Below are 17,663 nucleotides of genomic sequence, written 5' to 3' on the forward strand. Positions count from 1 at the left end.
ACAGATTCACTCTGCCAAGGCTCATATATGGTAGAGCATTTCTCCCTTATTCATCCCACTCCAAAGACCTGAAACCGGACCTCCTCCAGTTATGTGATTTGGCCAACAAAGTTCAACATTTACTCATATCTCCAGTGCGCCTGTTCTTGTTTTAGTTCGCTACGTAGGGCTTGTCTTAGCACTTCCGATACAAACCTCTCTCCATATAGCCTGTGTGCAATGAAGACAACCATGAATTTTAAGAATTCTAAGAATTCCGTATTGGCGATTTATTCTCTAGCCTCTTCCGGCCTTCAAGACCCTCGCAGAGCGTAGAGTTGGTTGCGCCTGAGTATTCCTTACACTCTAGTTCTGAAACAGGTCAATCAGGACAGCAATGGGTGAACCCGGTCGTCACCGCGGCCTTGGGATACCGCGTGTGTTGTTCTAAACCTTGACATGACAAATTCATCTGAGAACCTGTTGCATAGGTTTTGAGCAGTATCATATAGTGCAGTAGAAGAATAGGTTGCACCATTCTCAACTAAAAGCATGTATCACAGGTCGACAGTCTCGCTACATCGAGTACACAGGCTCAATTAACTCAAACAATTAATTCCCTATAAATGAGCAATAATAGCGGACATTTCCACATGGATCCGAGTTATCTGACTAGAGTTGAGTTGCGAGGTTCCGCCCTAAACACCATTCGCCACACCAAGACACAGGGAGTGATTGCAGTAAGGGCTCAAATCGCGGATAAACGCCAAGTGAAATTCAGAGTTTCTGCAACTCTGTATATCTATATTCCGAGGAGATGGGTGCGAGAGATGATCGTACATAATGGAGAGGAAAATAGCAATATGTATTCACCAAAGAACACCTGAAAATGGCCCCAAAAATAAGACAATGCTGATAAAATGTACAGTGAAGATTCCATCCCAATGAGACCAGGTGGAAGAGAAAGGCCAAGTAAAACAGGTATATAACACATGCAAATAAATGGAAAAATGAAAGTATAAATTGAGGAAGATCTGCCTTCTCATGTCGCAATTTGGGCTGGAAAATTGCTGAAAGATGGCGACTTCGCACTGGGTTTCACACCGTTTCTACCGTCCTGTTATCCAGCTCGTCCAACTCTTCTTCGGTTGGTTTGACGCTTCATCTACCTTCGGTTCTAATTGGCCGGGCTCACCGGGGTTGGGACCTTGCTCGAATGGCGCAGCGTTTTCCACTCTGCTAGCATTCACAGCTTCAAGCACGCTTGGTCTCGCATTGGCAACTTCGTCGTTACCTTTGAGTTCAGCACTTGTACCGTCTTCATTTTTAAGTCCTCCGAATAGCCATTCCTTTCCCTTGTAAAACATCGTTTGCTTTTTCAATTCCTCCTTTTGTCTCCTTTCCATATCCGCCTGCTTCTCTTGTTCCAATAATTTAAGCTGCTCTACTGTGGGATTGCCTGCGACATATGCTTTTTTTGCCTCCAGGAGCTTGTCTAATTCTTTATCAATCCACAGTTGCTTTTGGCGGCGATTGTAAAGTATCAGCGAGGTTGCTGAGTAGATGGTGAGGGCGGCAGCGAGACCTAAATTTGATAGATAACCGTCGAGTTAGAACCCTGCATCCAAGGATAGAGAACAAGTGAACGGGAGTAGCAAATGAAGTATCATTCCAATTTCCCATTTTCCAATCCTGATAAAAACCATCCATCATGGAAACGGTAAAATTTAAATCACGCGACCGGTTGATCGGGGAAAAAGGAAATTAACCTACCAGATGCAGTTATAAGAGTATAAACTGTAACCTTGTGTGCACGGTCGGCCCATACCCGCCCCTTTGACATAACCCGATCCATCGGGGTAAAGGCCTTCGCATATCGCGCCGCACGAGCCTGAGCGCGTAGCCGTTCGACTTTCTGCTTGGGAGTCTCTTGTTTGCCCCCGGGGCCCGATCCGGTCGTCGTAGATGAGCTAGTTCCTGCGCCCGCCGACCTTGAAGTGCCGGAGTTTGCTACTGACGGTTTCGAGGACGCATAGGGGCCCGTCGCTGTGAAACGGGTTGCGTCTGCTGCGGAACGAGACATGGTCAAAGGAGGGGTAGCTAGGCCAATTGGCCCGTGGGAGGGGGATATGGAGCTTTCAAAATAACACTGGCAATGCAGACTACGGCAGAGTATATCCCATTGAGTAGTGATAAAGGCTGGGCTCGTAGCTGTCTAGGGTTGTTGATCTGAGGTGTCTGGATGTTGTTCGCAGCTTAGGGAAATTTTTCGCATGAGAACGCACGGTCAGCCAAGACTCGGGACCAAATAGGGACTAGCGCGTAAACTGCCATTGAAACCTAGAGGTACTCCGTACACTTATCTAAGTTATAGTTAGGACGACACGAGTTCTACAAGCAACATAAGAGAAAGCGCAAAGTAGAGATACAAGGGAGCGATTTTGAGGAGCGGTTGAGGGATCTTATCTGATTTGCTCTGCTATAGTTTTTATCATCACAACAACTACCATCACATGCAATGGCAGCTCCATCAAACGACGTTGTCCCGGATCTCGCTTCAGTTCTGAGGACACTTTCAGCCTATGCGCCAGGTACTGTCGATCAATCTAGAGTTCATAATCCTCCAGTCGGGAGCTCGAATCATAGCCTGAATGCTAGAGCAATTCCAACCTCTAGACATTCTCCCCTGGAACAGAACCCTTTTCATCCGAACCAGCCGCCCAATCTACCTGACCCGTCCACAATAACCACCTGGCCCGCGGCATTGAAATATGTCATGAAAACCGTGGCGCAAAATGAAGCAACCCAGTCCAAGATTAAGAAGATGATTCGCACGCAGCATGACCATGAGAAACAATGGTGGGAGGGCAGGCAGGCATTGCTATCAAAGCAGGCAGGCCGGGAAGCGAAGAGGAAACAGCTTGATGATGTCTTGTAAGCTCAGGAATTCTAATCCACTCCGCTTTATTGAAATGATGCTTCTGAGAATAGTTTGATAACTCTCGTTCCTAGACGTTCAGTTGGCGGGGCTGTGTCGAAAGACTCTAATCCTCCTGTATGTCCATACCCCGATCATGCCCACAAAACGCGATGCTCCTTTTTGCAGGTAAAACCGTGCTTTGGGCTTTCTTTGAAGGAGTTTCTAATGCTGATTCCTCCTTCTTTCTATGTAGAGCGCTGAAGATGATAAAATCGAACTTGACACCTACGATAAAAAGGTATACAGGGCCCTAACAACCATGTCGAAAGCTCTTGACATGGAACTGCACGACCTGGGTATACCTTTCTTTACTACTCCGCACAAGCTAGTCACTTCGTCATCCAATCATGTTTCGGATTCACATTCAAGTGAACCTCTCAAGCCGGAAGAACTCAAGGCTCTACAACTGCGAATGCTGCAGCTCTTGGAAGATCTTTGTAAAGATTGAGACTTGAAATATCCCAGGGAAATCTGTGTCCACCCATAGCCCTCTTGAAATTTAAGAGCTACAACCATACGGTGCCTCTACCGGGAAGCAGTTTACATATGCATATGTCAGAAATTTTTGATCTCGCCAAAATAAAAATTCTTGGCATTGTTTATATCATCTCTCAGGTTCGAAGTCGTGGATTGGATTCGAGGCCCATTGGATGTGTCCCCAGAGCGCAAACTGCGTTGTGTAACTTGAATAATCGATCCGCTTGGCGCATTGCATTGGCCGACACACTCCATTCGAACGAATGTATCAAACACAACTTGAACCACTCAGCTCTCACTCTTCTCAGGTCTCTATACCCAACTGCGGTGAAAACACCCTGCTTGTCTTTGAAGAAAGATACTTGACATGATTAGTGAAGGAGTTCCTTTTACTTGTAATGTGCTATCTATGACAGGTCTACACACTTCATTCAAATGAATGTATTAAACACAACTTGAATCACTCAGCTCTCACTCTTCTCAGGTCTCTATACCCAACTGCAGTGAAAACACCCTGCTTGTCTTTGAAGAAAGATACTTGACATGATTAGTGAAGAAGTTCCTTTTACTCATAATGTGCTATCTATGGCAGGTCTACACACTTCATTCAAACAAATGTATCAAACACAACTTGAATCACTCAGCTCTCACTCTTCTCAGGTCTCTATACTCAACTGTGGTGAAAACACCCTGCTTGTCTTTGAAGAAAGATACTTGATATGATTAGTGAAGAAGTTTCTTTTACTTGTAATATGCTATCTATGGCAGGTCTACACACTCCATTTGAATGAATGTATTAAACACAACTTGAACTACTCAGCTCTCACTCTTCTCAGGTCTCTATACTCAACTGTGATGGAAACACCCTGCTTGTCTTTGAAGAAAGATACTTGATATGATTAGTGAAGAAGTTTCTTTTACTCATAATATGCTATCTATGACAGGTCTACACACTTCATTCAAATAAATGTATTAAATACAACTTGAATCACTCAGCTCTCACTCTTCTCAGGTCTCTATGCCCAACTGCAGTGGAAACACCCTGCTTGTCTTTGAAGAAAGATACTTGACATGATTAGTGAAGGAGTTCCTTTTACTCGTAATGTGCTATCTATGGCAGGTCTACGAGGAATTGGATGGCCATATTTTAGTGGTTAACCAGATATAAAGAGGGGAGATGGGCTTACTCACTTCCACCCAGGAAAAGAATTATTTTTTCAGCAATGTACCATCGAGTTTTACGTGATAGAGGTTTGGTGGGTTCGATTCAGCAAACTAACCAGCAAACTAAAAATTAATCTTTCGCCTTTTTCCCCCTGGACATCATTTCTTGTCTTGTATAATTGACCTTTTCTCCGTTATTGTGGCTGTTAAATCTAAAGGAGCGTCAGTGTACTTTTTAATTTCCGGAAAAATGCGGTCCGCGCGAAATGCTATACGAAACGTATCGCCGTTAATACATCAAAGACGGATATCGAGTAAGCCTCTCCAAGAACCAGCACAGCTGGGTTTCGCCTACACTTGGCTCGAAACTACCCGATAGCTACTTAGAGACGTTTGGACAGCAAGCATTTTTGAATTTCTAGTTGAAGAGCCGACGATGACTCCCATTGTCTCCAAGGTCACGCTTGGTCCCGAGCAAAGACGCCAAAGGCATTGCGAAGATTTGAGTTTATTTGTTATGCCGGCTACGAACCTTATCAGGACACCAGAAAGGGGAGTTATCCATTGTTTCTCGTCACAGTGACATATTTTCTACACGAAACAGCACCGAATCTGAAAGACGAAAAACCATACTCCGAGATTCTCCAGTGTTTTATACTCCTATATCGTCAGGAATCCGGCATCACCTTTAACCCTATGCGCTCGGGATGCAACGTTTCTTAGATGCTTCGAGGGCTGATACAAAAGGAAGCTTGCGTCGAGAGAAGAGTTTCTTTCTTCCTCGTAGAAGAAAACTGCTAGATAGCTAGAGGCCTTGCTTTCATGGAAGGTCCCGTGCAGAACGACAAACTCTCAAGGCTCGGGATGACTTCCAGACCAGAAGTTAATCCTCCGTTTGGTATATAAAAACTATGATAAAATCAGCCCTATCACCTCTCCAAGCTGTGCTTGTACATTTCCTCAATCTTTACTTCACAAGAAATCTTGCACATACTCATCTTCAATACAACCAACCCTTAATCCTGAAAACCAAGACAAGAGAGAAAAAGCTAGATGCAAGAGAATAGGAGTGAACGGATAACCAGCAGTCATGGCATCTGGCAAAATCGCTTACAGCCCCTTCAACGACAATACTCCAGTCATCCGCATCCGGATCGTCGCTCATTACAACCTCAGCCAAGTCTCCTCCGCCAGTTACGGCCACTGGTCCATCTACCTATGCAAGCCGAACAACCTTGGCTCCACGCGCATAAACATGCGAGCCATATGGGGTGAGCCAGAGGGTATCCTAGACTGGACCAAACACCCCTACGAGATGCCAATTCCTAAAACAATGCATTGGGACTGGCCTGTTTCTCGCGGCTCTGAAGTTCGACATTTTGCTAATTATATCACTACTCTGGGACGGGATAAGTATACATTTTCGGTGAATAATGGCGGGTGTCGGTATTGGATGTAAGTCGGGTTGGGTTCATTTCATCTATATCTCCTCTCTTTCCGTTCTCCAATTGTTCTATAGATATTCTTTGTCTTATTATTATTCTCGACATATTTGTTAACCATCTTCCTTTATAGAGCCACGGTTTTATCGGACTTCGCCAACGCTGAGTTCATTCAGTACAGCGTTTTTCAGACCATGCTTGGAAATCTAAGATATCGGTATTATGCAAACGCGCCCCCTGCCTGGATAGATATCATTCCAGGTACCTTTGCTAGTGGTTACGTGTTACCGGAATTCCGGTGAATTGAATCAGTTATCTGGGGCTTTTTCTTGTCGTTTGGCCTATCATAATAGTTTTCAAAGGCATATAATATAAATCAAGGTAGATATCGATTGCCCGGTGCGTATCACTTGATTTTGTATAGGATATATCATGTATAATATACAATCTCCCAGGTGTTGTATTGGCTGCCTGATTTAGAATAGGGATAGCATTCGCTCTCATATTCTCGAGCTGTTTTCCGGCCCATATAGTGATGTATAAATAGCGATCCAATGCAACAATTGTAAGTCTTCTTTCACCCGCATCGCCAAGTTCCGTACATAGATATTCGCTGTTGATTTCCCGGCCATTTCCGCTTACTTCGGAGGGCTTAGTGGCGAAGACCACTCCAAGCAAGTAGCCGTGAAATGAATGGGGTAACTGCATGAGGATTTCGCCTTGGAATTCATGTGAGGTCATATCGAGGTGAGTTAATAAACGCTAAACTAGAACCGGAGTTCCCCAATATGGCCTGTGTTGGCGTAGCAAGGTCATTGAAGAACGGTTGAATCCGAAGGTGATGACTTAGGCTGTGCTGGGCGCTGGAAGAGGAATGAAAAATCTCAGCACTAGAGTACTCAGCTGCATAGATATATGCATTTATGTCCCTTCTAGGATTCTCAAGGTAGCACACACAGCCCGGCAAATTTAGTATTTCGTAGCTTCTGTAGACACCCAACGTTAAAACCGTAGAGGGGCCGCGACTGGAAACGCGACTTCACTTCTCCTTCCAGCATGACAGGAGCATTTTTTTCCGATAACGTGAGTCCGAGGATTGCTCAGGGAACATACAGATTGGAGTTTGATTGCCAACTAAATGTTGAAACTCTGCTCTACCCACCACTGCCTTCTGACTATCTAAAACCCGAGAAATTCTCATTACATGTTTCGTTTGAGAGTGTGCGGAGGGAACGGAGGAGATAACGAAAGGGACAAAAAAGAAAGGGAAAAGCAAAAATAGTAATCGGAGGCGAGTCATGAGCGGAGGTTGGGTTGCAAGGCGAAAATATTGTAAAAGGAAAAAGGAGATTAAATTAAGATTCGCTATATATAGCACAACAGATTACAATGAAAATGTTCTCCCTAATAACCTCTTTGTACCCAAGATCGTGTTTTGTATCACCCCATGCCTTGGCCGATTTGATTTCGATGCAACCTGATTTTTGAAGAACGAAATGCACCGGATGGAACCGAAGGAAACTTTTGATAAATGATCAAAATGATTAAGTGACAAACAAAAGATGGTTTAGGAGAGTTGAACAGGGAAATTATAAATTGAGAGTGAACATGAAGTGCAGCAAAAGTCATTCCCGTTTTATTTTGTTCTAGAAATGGATGAAAGCAAAGGAGAAAAAAAAAAAAAAAAAGGACAACAGAAGAGAAAAGAAACTCAAGAAGACTCATTGACATGATTCCCATTCGTCCCATTACTCGCGACACCATTCTGTTTCGATGCGCGAACGGCTCTGCGAACGCGTACAGCCTCGGCAAGCTGCTCAAGCACATCAACGGTCATTTCCCAATTGATGCACGCATCAGTAATGCTGACACCCTTGACGAGCCCCGACGGCCCCTCGGGCGGCACCTTCTGGTTCCCCTCATAGATATTCGACTCGATCATCACACCAATGATAGCCTCCTCCCCATTCCGCAGCTGGTCACCAACGGACTGAGCAACAATGGGCTGGTTGAGATGGTTCTTCTTCGAGTTTCCGTGCGAGCAGTCCACCATGACGATCTCGCGCTGCTTCTTCTTGCGCAGATCCTGGCGCGCAGCCTCAATGCTCTCGGGGCCATAGTTAGTGCCCTTCGAGCCGCCGCGGAGGATCACGAAGCCGTGCTCGTTGCCGCTTGTCTTTGTGATGGCTGCTAACCCTTGCTTGGTGACACCGAGGAAATGGTGGGGATTTGCGGCGGCGCCAATGGCGTCGATGGCGACACCCAGGTTGCCGTCCGTGCCATTTTTGTAGCCAATGGGGAAGCTGAGGCCCGATGCAAGCTCCCGATGGAGTTGCGATTCGGTTGTTCGGGCGCCAATGGCGCCAAGGGAGATAAGGTCTGCGAGGAATTGGGGTGAGATTGTGTCCAGCATTTCGCTGGCGATGGGCATACCCATGCCGTTCAGGTCGGCGTAGAGCTTTCTTGAGATGCGTAGACCCTTGTTGATGTTGTAGGATTCATCGATATCTGGATCGTTGATCAGGCCCTTCCAGCCGACGGTGGTACGGGGCTTCTCGAGATAGGCGCGCATGATGATACAGAGATCCGCCTTCAGCTTGTCGGAGAGATTCTTCAATCGTCTGGCATATTCTAGGGCGGTATCTGGGTCGTGAATCGAGCAAGGACCACATATAACGAGGAGGCGGTCATCGCGCTGTTCAATGATTTCAATGGCCTCGTTGCGGCCGGATTGTACGGTTTTAATAGCTAATTCTGGCTGTATTGAGTGTCAGATATTGTCCAATCTTCCCATTGGACTTTCTTTTGCTCGATATATATGTTCTCGCAACATATAGTTCTATTGACATGCCATCCCCGTAGCTTCAGACAGGTGTGACTCACAGCACGGATTTCAGTCTGGAGGAATTGAGGAGAGAGGAGGGGGTCGTATCCCAGGACTAACGTATCGGTCAGTTCCATGATGGGATTTTTAAAGTTAATAGTATAAGATATAAAGCCTGACTCACTCCTGGTGTCTTCGTTGACTTCAACAGAGGCCTTTACCAGCGGCATTGTGAGGGTATGCGAATGGGTCACAGAAGAAGTAAAATTAGCGCTCTGGAGAGGGGGAGGGAGGGTCGGGGAGCGGCAGGGGTTTTTAAAACTCTGGCAGAAGTAATCAAACAGGGAGCACAAAAAAGAAAAGAAACACAGCTAACTTGCAGGGCAGCGTGGTATTTAAGAAGCAAAATGGTAAGACACAAAATTGAGCTTCGTTTCTTGTCCTGTCGTCACTCTTCCCTTGCTGCGGTGTTTGTTACGTAGAAGAAGTTCTGTTCTGGCCGTCGGTGATGCGGGACCGAATGACTCAGCGTTTTTTTTTTTTTTTTTTTTTCTTCTTTTTTTAGCCTCCAGTGTCACATCACGTGATATGCACCATCCCGCCATTTTTTTGCTGTTCGCGAGTACAAAAGCCTTTTCAGACCAGCCAGCTGCGAAACCCACACTCTCCGACTGGTCAGATTCACTCAGCGAGCAGAACGATCTTCAGGCCAGCCCCCCACAAAAGCCAGCCAGCCGTAAGAACTTAGACAAGTCCATAATTTCAAGTTGGGATGTGTCGGATCCGCATTTCTGATGGGTTGGGATAACAGGCAGCTGGACAAGGTTTGGGCTTGCAGTTGTCTCCCGGGATCCATCTGCCCATGCCATTGTTACAGAGCATTCAATTGCCTTTCTCAAAGGAGGTCTTCGGAGCTCAACGATTTCATTGGCTCTGCAGCTCAAGGTTGAAAATTTCTGGCGCCGTCCGATTCGCGATCCGCCTGCAGGATTGAGCTCGCCCTTCGTCAAACCAAAAATAGGGATCTCCTGGGGTGCCGGGTGTGGTGCTACGGCCCCACCACCGAGCAATCGCCGCCCCAGAATTGCCCCGGTAAGATTTATTACTGTCATGCTTGAGTTGTCGCTGGGCAGCCAATGGAACTAGCGCCCAACTTTGGGTTTTATGCTGATGCACCTTGCCCAGCTCCTTGATCTACAGGGACGACCACCCTCTTTTCCGGACTAGGGACATCCACATCTTCTTCTCAAAATTGGACTTCTCAGCACCCAGTTTAGGAGGCGGAGCTGTGTAGTTGCTTGTGGGTTGAATCATCCTGCAGTGATGGTGCCAGCTCGTCCAACTCTGCCTTCTTTGGTGGGTAATACAAAGCGATGAGGTGGGGTGTTGCGAAGAATGAACAGAAGCAGAGACAGCTAGCAAGCTGCAAACGAAGGATACGAATCAAGTAGCATGCCGTGTTTCGGTCGGCACTGCCGGAACCTTTCACTTGCATTTGTTTGGCTTCAAGGGTTTGGCAGGTCGATTTCGGAAATGTATCCGTTCGGGGAGCTATTGTGATTGATTGATTACTCGGTTATGATTTCCGACGGCGCCTCCATTTTAAAGAACACTTGCACAAGAAATTCAAGGCGTCAACCAGAGCGGTCCGTGAAGCCCACTTTTATAGGTACGTAGTACTAACTGAACCCGTCTACTTAGACTCTTCAGTTCATATGACTGTAACAGGAGGGCGTGTTTTATCGCCAGTCCGCAAATGAGTGTTTGATGATGTCAACTCAACCTACCAAGCCCCACATTGATGTACGACATTCGTTGCACTGGTTAAGAATAAAAGGTCAGTACGGGCCAGAATGCGATCTGATTCCCCAATCTTCAGCCTTGGGAAGTCATGAGGGCCAAATCGACGATCAACAGCTTCTTCCAATCAGCTTTTGCCCAAATCCAATTTCAGAGAGCTTGATAATTACATTACTCTTTTAGTTTGTTAATTGCTAGTTCGAGCCAATTATATGACTCTATCTTTCTAGGCGGTTTAAGTTTAATATACGGAGTAGATACTTTTCGGAAAGCAGCTGAGAGACAGTTTTGGCTCGGAAACTCAAGCGTCGACGGCAAAAACATTTGCGTGCCCGATGGAGGACAAACAAATCCCAACAGGAAAACAATGCCTTGTTTAGAACAATTCCTGGTGTATAACATGAAACCAATTCGTTAAGAAATAATACTTGAGCTAGTTCTTGAAAAATTTATGCACTAAGCTGAAAGTAGTTAAATCAAAACAAGACTTGAAAGTAAGCAATGGATTAATGTTTCTCCATCTCCGCCAGCCCCGGCTTTATTTTACACTAGTGACACATTAGGGCTAGCGTTTACTTTTGGCCGCAAGCCCATACAATATGATTGGTCAATTCTGACTTGAACCCCTTATGTAAGCGCCGATCATCAGCCCGACGCTTCAGGATGAGCCGCAACCGGTTCCAACAACATCCAAGCCGACATCTTCAAACAACTATCTCGAAGGATCAGACAGGAGCAGTATCATGCTCACTGAAACCTCACGTCATGTAGCGCTCATTTCTCCTTGGCTCGTCGTCGTTTGCCACGCTCATTAATACCCCGATCTTTGTTTGGATTGACTCCTTCTCTTCCTTTAACTCCCTACAGATACAGCGTCAAACAGATGTTGTTGGGACGTCTACCGCTCCCATACACTGTTCTATATTTTTCGAGCCTTCGTAGTCACTCCTGGTGAAGAGGTGGAAATGATGTCGGGCATATCTGCCAAACGCCAGCGGGAAGATGACTTTGAGAAGGCGGAGTTGGATTGGGAGCGGGGTCGCAAGGTATGTGTTGTTGGACACAAGCCCCATTTGCTTCTCTCTAAACACGGAGGGCTCTTCATTTAGAATATAACGACCATTCCCACTGTGGATTGTTCTTTAACTTTCTAATACTAATACTTCTCTCTAGAAACCGCGACCACTGCCATTCCGAACCTCTCTCACATCAAAACATACCACCCTATTCTCTCAAACTCACCACTTCTTCCCCTCCGCCGATATTTCTCCCCCAACCATCACCCCTGTCGAATCTTCAGATGATGACGATAATGGAACGGCATCATACATGGTCATGCCCCCTCAAGGCCAGATGGCGAAAAAAGATGACATACCATTCCTTACGATCAGAGTCCATCCATGCCACGACGCCGACTCAGATCTTGAGATGACCGACCCGCCCCGTACCTCTTCGAACCCCATTACCCCATACTCAGCGATCTTGTCACCAATCCCGCAGAGTTTGATTGTCCAATCTCTCAATATCAGTGGTGGCCGCACTGCAACACCCATTTATGGGCATTTCACTGCGAATATGAGCCTCAATACTATGAGAGAGGATTCCAATATTGCAAATGATACCTCTGCATTCATACCTTGCCCCGCTACCGTTTCCGCTAGAGCTGATGTCGTTATTCCTATTTCTTCTTCCTCTGCTAGTTCGTTACCAGCGTTGACTGATGGAGAGGACTGGTGGCGTCGTCGGAGACTTCCAAGCCCAATCAGCGAAGATGAAGTCTCTCCCACGACCACATTCCCCCCAATTAATCGGGACTTGAAATCCAATATCTCAACCACCACCGATGATACCTCAACATCTTCATTCCTCACTCTCCCCTGGGAACGGAAGCCCTCAGCCACGGCGGAACTGGAGCAACAGACTTGGGCACAGCACGACCCCTTAAATCACATCGCGGCACATGCTGCCGCTGCCGCTGGGAATAGTAAATTTCCCGAACGTAACCACCAACCCATGATCGCTCAAGATAACAGTTGGCAAATCGCAAGTAACCCAGCCATTCGTACTTGGACCCCCCAACAATCTACAACAACGACAACCACCTTTCCGCAATGCAACGGCATTTTCCCTTTCTCAAATAACGATATATTCCCTCTCCAGAGAGACAAAGCCAGCCGCCCGCCAAAAGTAAGCATTGCGATGGGTTACCGTGCTGATTGCGATAAGTGCCAGAGACGTGTGCCGGGGCATTATAGCCATATCATTCGTGGGTGATTTGGAACTTTCCTTTTTCCTTTGGGGAAAGAGGAGGGCGGCCTGATTTGTCCCTTTCTTTTTTCTTTCTCTTTGCTTCTTGCTTTTCCTTTTCTCCATGTATTAGAGATTAAAAGCTTTGATGATAAATGACCCCCTCTGTTTTACTTTTGTTTTTTTTTTTTTGGTTCTTTTCTATCATGATTTATGAAGTTGAGTATATTTGCTTGTCTGTTTCATTTCTTGTTTACAGCTCTCTATTCCCCCCATTTTGTAACAAGAGGTATCATAATTGTTTTTATATGCACATCAAAAAACCTGTGTTCCTGTTCCTGTGAGTGTCTATAACCTCTAGCTATACATGTATATAGTTCATGATGGTTTTTTTGATTCATGCACGCATGTGATGTTTTTATTTGTGATTCAGCTGATTGTAACTGTTATTTTATGAGTGAGCATAGCAGTGGATAGGATATATAAACAGGTATATATATACCTAAATGTAATCTGCAAATGAAGGAAATTTCTGAATCATCATTGAAAGTATCAGTTGTAGTAATTAATTAATTAAGTTAAGATTAATAAAATTGATAAGAAAGCTGAGGTAAAAAAGATGAATGTTAGAGACATTTGATGATAAAAACACTGTATGAGAATGATATATAAGAAAATGCCAACAGAAATGCGTAAGGGAAAACAGATAATCAATAAAACAGGCAGTGTACATCAAAATCCAACAATAATGGACCATAATCAATGCTCCAGTCCTTGCCCTCCATAATTCCATAATAAACCCACTTCATAAATATCATCGTCATGATCGTTACCGTTTGTAATATCAAAGTCAAAAACCTTCATACACCACCTCGTCTTCACAATAGAATGGCTTGTAGTCCCCCCTCCCCCGTCTCAATCCCCTGAACCCACCTCCCTAAACAAAGTCAACATCCACCTCCATCGCCACCTCCACCACCATCACCACCGCTATACCCGCCGCCCCCTCCTCCACCTCCGCCGTCGTACCTCGACTTCTTCTTCTTCTTCTTTTTGGCTGGCGGGTTGTATGTGATGGGGTCGCCTGTTTTCGGATCGTAACAGACAGGGCGGTAGGGCTCCGTGTTGTTATCTCTGTCCGAGGAGGAGAAGCACATCGTATATATATATATATATATTTTCCCTTCTTTTCTTTGCCTGGTGGTGTTTTTTTGTTGATGTAGGTTTGTTGTTTTTAGCCGAGGGGCTGAGGGGGAGTATTCTTGTGTTTTGGTTTGAGGGGCTGTTAGGTCTGGTGTAGACGGGCAAAAACAGGTTGAATGAAAAGTAAACTCTGAAGGTTGATATGTGGTTTTTGACATCGAATCACACAGAAGACGGATTTTGAAGACTTGTGCTAAGGAGACGAAGTAAACAACTCTGTAAGTCCTGGGGTGCATCCCATATATATATATAGATATGATATTTCAGCGACCAAGGGAGGTTGAGAGGGAAAATCCGCAAAACATCCCCTACTTGATTGATATATTTAGCATCGAGCTTCACAGCCCAAAAGAAAGAAAAGAGAAAGGAATTTTGCACTAACTACCTGTTAGTCCAGCTAGTTGTATTGTTTCTGCCTTGCTTTTCGTCTGTGTGACAAACATGACATGCATAGCCCCCTCTCAAGTTGAAAGATTTCTCACATCTTACTTCAATGAAGAAGAGTTTGGAGAAGTAGAATTTGCTTGTGAAGCAATATGAAAATGCTTATGATAGAAGAAATACGGATCTGCCATGGCCCTTGAGTGAATCGTATCCACCGGCTAGTCAGATGACAAGTAGGGGTACGCGACAAGCGTTGCGGCATCCCGGCCCTCCGGCCCTCGAGGCAGATCGACGACGCGATGGAGTCAGAAATATATTTTTAACATTGCAGCCTCATTCTTCTTCTTCCATGATGATAATTGATCCCTCCGAGGAGTCATTCTTTAAGCGGGGTATGCGCATAGAAGCCGCTTGCTGGATACAGCCTCGCTAAACACTTCGGCGGTTGCCTGGAAGACGTCGTCGTATCGAGACAGCCACAAAATAGAAAGGCAAACTCGGGAGGCAGACTCCGGGGAAAGTAATTCTCTGAGAGGGGCAAACCGCTTGAGTGTGAAGTTTCAGCAATTCTTTTTTATTCATGGATATTGTTTGATATTGAAAGAACCTAGGAAGGTTGTTGAGGTTGAAGGGGTGAAAACCGACAAAAAGGTAACTAAATATAGATCAGGGGCGGCGTGAGACGCGCTCTCATTTCTGCATGCCAGCTTCGATCGGCCCATGTTATTATTTCATTTGCTCATGACATCTCCGTGTATCTATTTCGTTAACTTATCACTGGAAGGACAAACTAGAAATGTCTAGAGATTTGCATCCGCCTTTTGCTGTCTTTTATTTCTTCCCCAGCCTCAAGATATCTCGGCCACATAGACACATATCGGGCGGGCTGGAAGGGAAACCGGGACGCTTGCTTATGGCTCCGAAGATGCGATGTACTGTGCACGACGAATATCCAATGATAGCAGTTGCCATAATGAGGATACATAAAACGTGATGCATACAATGGAGGTTTATCTTCTAGAAAAGAGGCACATTTTACCGGCAGAGAAGGTATGCCCTGAGGGCGATTGCCGAGATTTGAGCCGAAACTCTAATTCTCCACAACGATCCAGCTCACGTGGTTTTGCTATCACCAACATCTGAAGTTGATAATTTTCCCAACCAGATACCAACAAACGACAGCGAGGGATGGGATGGGTGAAGGATTGTAGTCATTGTGAGCGGGCCTTTGGATTGAGTGCGCTGATCCCTCTTAATGATGATTTCTTTGCTCCATCCATTAATGAATGAATGTTGGGTTGCATGAAACAAATCAGCCAGAGCAGCGGATGTTCTTGCTCTCGGTTGAGAGCTTAGTCGCCGTCGGCAGCCCGGCGGGGACCCGATCTACACAGCTGCAGGAGTTCAGCTGTTAGCAACACCAAATGATTTCTAGCTTTCCTTCCTCTCACTGGGCTATACATTATTTCTTCCTCCCAGCATCCAATTTTGATCCCCTCCGTGAACTACCTTGTTTTCCGTTTAATCGCAAATTGGCTTGAACAGAGTCACAGCCATCATGTCAGGAAGGGCTCAGAAAGGCCTGCGGCAAATCCTCCAAAAATCCCCCTCCGATGTCGTCATCCTCTCCTCATTGCGAACAGCAGTCACCCGGGCCAAAAAGGGCGGGTTTAAAGATGCCTGCCCCGAAGAACTGATTTCCCACATTCTTCGCGCCACACTCGCAGCAAACCCGAAGCTTGACCCCGCATTGATCGACGACGTAGCCATTGGAAGTGTTCTACAGGAGTTGGGTGGCACAAAGGCAGCTCGAATGGCTCAAATACACGCCGGCTTCCCTCACACCGTTCCTTTCCATACCGTCAGCAGGCAATGCAGCTCTGGATTGGCTGCTATCACTGCCATTGCACACTCGATTTCCGTGGGCGCGATATCAGTTGGAATTGGCGGGGGCATGGAATCTATGACGCGCAATTATGGTTCTCGGGGTCTTCCTACAGTTCTGTGGCCGGAGCTGCGCGACTCGCCGTCTAAGGATGCGAGAGATTGCATTATGCCCATGGGAATAACGTCCGAGAATGTTGCGGAGCGGTATGGAATATCGCGCAAGGACCAAGACTTATTTTCTGCGGAGTCTCATAAGAAAGCCGCAGCAGCGCAGGAGAAGGGACTATTCGGTACCGAAATTGTACCCGTTACGACTAAAATCTTCCCTGAAGGTCAGACGGATGGCCCGGCGACGGAAATCACAGTCACTAAAGATGACGGCGTCCGAGCGTCGATCTCTCTTGAGAAACTAGCTGCTCTTAAACCAGCGTTCTCAGCAACGGGATCAAGCACCGCTGGAAATAGTTCTCAGGTCAGCGATGGGGCCGCTGCCACGTTGCTTATGCGTCGCTCCACAGCAGCTGAACTTGGCCTCACGTCCAGCATCATCGGAAAATGGGTGTCCACGCAAGTAGCCGGCTGCGCTCCTGATGAGATGGGTATCGGTCCTTCTGTTGCTATCCCAAAAGTCCTCTCCCACACCGGTCTCTCGATTTCCGACATTGGAATCTGGGAAATCAATGAGGCTTTCGCTAGCCAGGCTGTGTACTGCATTCGGAAACTTGGCATCGATGAAAGTAAAGTTAATCCCAATGGCGGAGCAATTGCATTGGGGCACCCGCTGGGAGCAACGGGTGCGAGGCAGCTTGCGACTCTGCTTCCCGAGATGGAGAGGCATGGGGAGCAGGTTGGAGTAGTAAGTATGTGCATAGGAACCGGTATGGGGATGGCAAGTGTATTTGTCCGGGAATAGAGTTTTGGCTGGATTGTGTCATTTTCGGGTTATCCTTTTCATTTCAACCTTTTTCTTTGTATCCTGAGTTGCAGTCAATTTTCTTCACCTTGCGATACACCAGACTCCTACCCCGAGCAATCTGGATCTGTTGCTTGCTGGCTCTTGAAATGCGGTTAGATAGTCGGGAGGGAGTGTGCGACGCTATCAAAGTTCTATAGTTGGCGTAATAAAGAACATTGGTTGAAGACGTATGAAAGGATATATATAGTTCTATAATCATATTTAAGCAATTTACTTCCTTTATTACCGGATTATCCCTCCAATATCTTTCTGTAGTTTCGGTTCTTCCGCAGTAGAGTAGTGCTTTTAGGAGAGAATCAC

General features: G+C 46.0%; 8 protein-coding genes across 13 annotated transcripts; 4 read left to right on the top strand and 4 right to left on the bottom strand.

Moving 5' to 3' along the window:
• Positions 1 to 339: 339 nt before the first annotated feature.
• On the bottom strand, positions 340 to 2,232 carry BDBG_07040 (uncharacterized protein). The gene is made up of 2 exons (XM_002622483.2): positions 1,753 to 2,232; positions 340 to 1,564 (listed from the first exon to the last, which is right to left on the bottom strand). Exons 1-2 carry the CDS (start codon positions 2,060 to 2,062, stop codon positions 1,089 to 1,091), a joined length of 786 nt encoding a protein of 261 aa, XP_002622529.1. The 5' UTR covers positions 2,063 to 2,232; the 3' UTR covers positions 340 to 1,088.
• Positions 2,233 to 2,497: 265 nt separating this feature from the next.
• Positions 2,498 to 3,407, top strand: BDBG_07041 (uncharacterized protein; the record flags this gene model as incomplete). Its single annotated transcript, XM_002622484.1, has 3 exons — positions 2,498 to 2,913; positions 2,992 to 3,034; positions 3,153 to 3,407. The coding sequence occupies 3 exons, from the start codon at positions 2,498 to 2,500 to the stop codon at positions 3,405 to 3,407; spliced, it is 714 nt and encodes a 237-aa protein (XP_002622530.1).
• Positions 3,408 to 5,690: 2,283 nt separating this feature from the next.
• Positions 5,691 to 6,344, top strand: BDBG_07042 (uncharacterized protein; the record flags this gene model as incomplete). The annotated part of the gene is made up of 2 exons (XM_002622485.1): positions 5,691 to 6,055; positions 6,176 to 6,344. The coding sequence occupies 2 exons, from the start codon at positions 5,691 to 5,693 to the stop codon at positions 6,342 to 6,344; spliced, it is 534 nt and encodes a 177-aa protein (XP_002622531.1).
• BDBG_07043 (3-deoxy-7-phosphoheptulonate synthase) lies at positions 5,957 to 9,420 on the bottom strand. Of its 3 annotated transcripts, XM_002622486.2 has the most exons (3): positions 9,051 to 9,420; positions 8,926 to 8,981; positions 5,957 to 8,800 (listed from the first exon to the last, which is right to left on the bottom strand). In XM_002622486.2, the coding sequence occupies exons 1-3, from the start codon at positions 9,094 to 9,096 to the stop codon at positions 7,754 to 7,756; spliced, it is 1,149 nt and encodes a 382-aa protein (XP_002622532.1). In that variant the 5' UTR covers positions 9,097 to 9,420; the 3' UTR covers positions 5,957 to 7,753. The 3 variants fall into 3 exon arrangements, with proteins under 3 accessions (XP_002622532.1, XP_031579943.1, XP_031579942.1); XM_031722916.1 differs by having other exon boundaries at positions 6,439 to 8,981; XM_031722915.1 differs by having other exon boundaries at positions 6,439 to 8,800; positions 8,926 to 9,420.
• Positions 9,421 to 9,432: 12 nt separating this feature from the next.
• Positions 9,433 to 11,082, bottom strand: BDBG_17541. Of its 3 annotated transcripts, none has more exons than XM_031725236.1 (2): positions 10,837 to 11,082; positions 9,433 to 10,783 (listed from the first exon to the last, which is right to left on the bottom strand). In XM_031725236.1, exon 2 carries the CDS (start codon positions 9,976 to 9,978, stop codon positions 9,571 to 9,573), a length of 408 nt encoding a protein of 135 aa, XP_031579944.1. In that variant the 5' UTR covers positions 9,979 to 10,783; positions 10,837 to 11,082; the 3' UTR covers positions 9,433 to 9,570. The 3 variants fall into 3 exon arrangements, with proteins under 3 accessions (XP_031579944.1, XP_031579946.1, XP_031579945.1); XM_031725238.1 differs by having other exon boundaries at positions 9,433 to 10,686; positions 10,842 to 11,047; XM_031725237.1 differs by having other exon boundaries at positions 10,842 to 11,047.
• A 279-nt stretch (positions 11,083 to 11,361) lies between these two features.
• BDBG_07045 (uncharacterized protein) lies at positions 11,362 to 13,524 on the top strand. The gene is made up of 2 exons (XM_002622488.2): positions 11,362 to 11,712; positions 11,840 to 13,524. The coding sequence occupies exons 1-2, from the start codon at positions 11,632 to 11,634 to the stop codon at positions 12,938 to 12,940; spliced, it is 1,182 nt and encodes a 393-aa protein (XP_002622534.2). The 5' UTR covers positions 11,362 to 11,631; the 3' UTR covers positions 12,941 to 13,524.
• Positions 13,438 to 17,582, bottom strand: BDBG_17542. Of its 2 annotated transcripts, none has more exons than XM_031725239.1 (2): positions 14,502 to 17,582; positions 13,438 to 14,424 (listed from the first exon to the last, which is right to left on the bottom strand). In XM_031725239.1, the coding sequence occupies exon 2, from the start codon at positions 14,350 to 14,352 to the stop codon at positions 13,861 to 13,863; it is 492 nt and encodes a 163-aa protein (XP_031579947.1). In that variant the 5' UTR covers positions 14,353 to 14,424; positions 14,502 to 17,582; the 3' UTR covers positions 13,438 to 13,860. The 2 variants fall into 2 exon arrangements, with proteins under 2 accessions (XP_031579947.1, XP_031579948.1); XM_031725240.1 differs by having other exon boundaries at positions 13,438 to 14,427; positions 14,502 to 15,716.
• Positions 15,597 to 17,593, top strand: BDBG_07046 (acetyl-CoA acyltransferase). The gene has a single exon (XM_002622489.2). It carries the CDS (start codon positions 16,059 to 16,061, stop codon positions 17,298 to 17,300), a length of 1,242 nt encoding a protein of 413 aa, XP_002622535.1. The 5' UTR covers positions 15,597 to 16,058; the 3' UTR covers positions 17,301 to 17,593.
• The last annotated feature ends 70 nt before the right edge of the window (positions 17,594 to 17,663 follow it).

Source organism: Blastomyces gilchristii (genome assembly GCF_000003855.2).
Source record: "Blastomyces gilchristii SLH14081 genomic scaffold supercont1.17, whole genome shotgun sequence".
NCBI lineage: Eukaryota > Fungi > Ascomycota > Eurotiomycetes > Onygenales > Ajellomycetaceae > Blastomyces > Blastomyces gilchristii.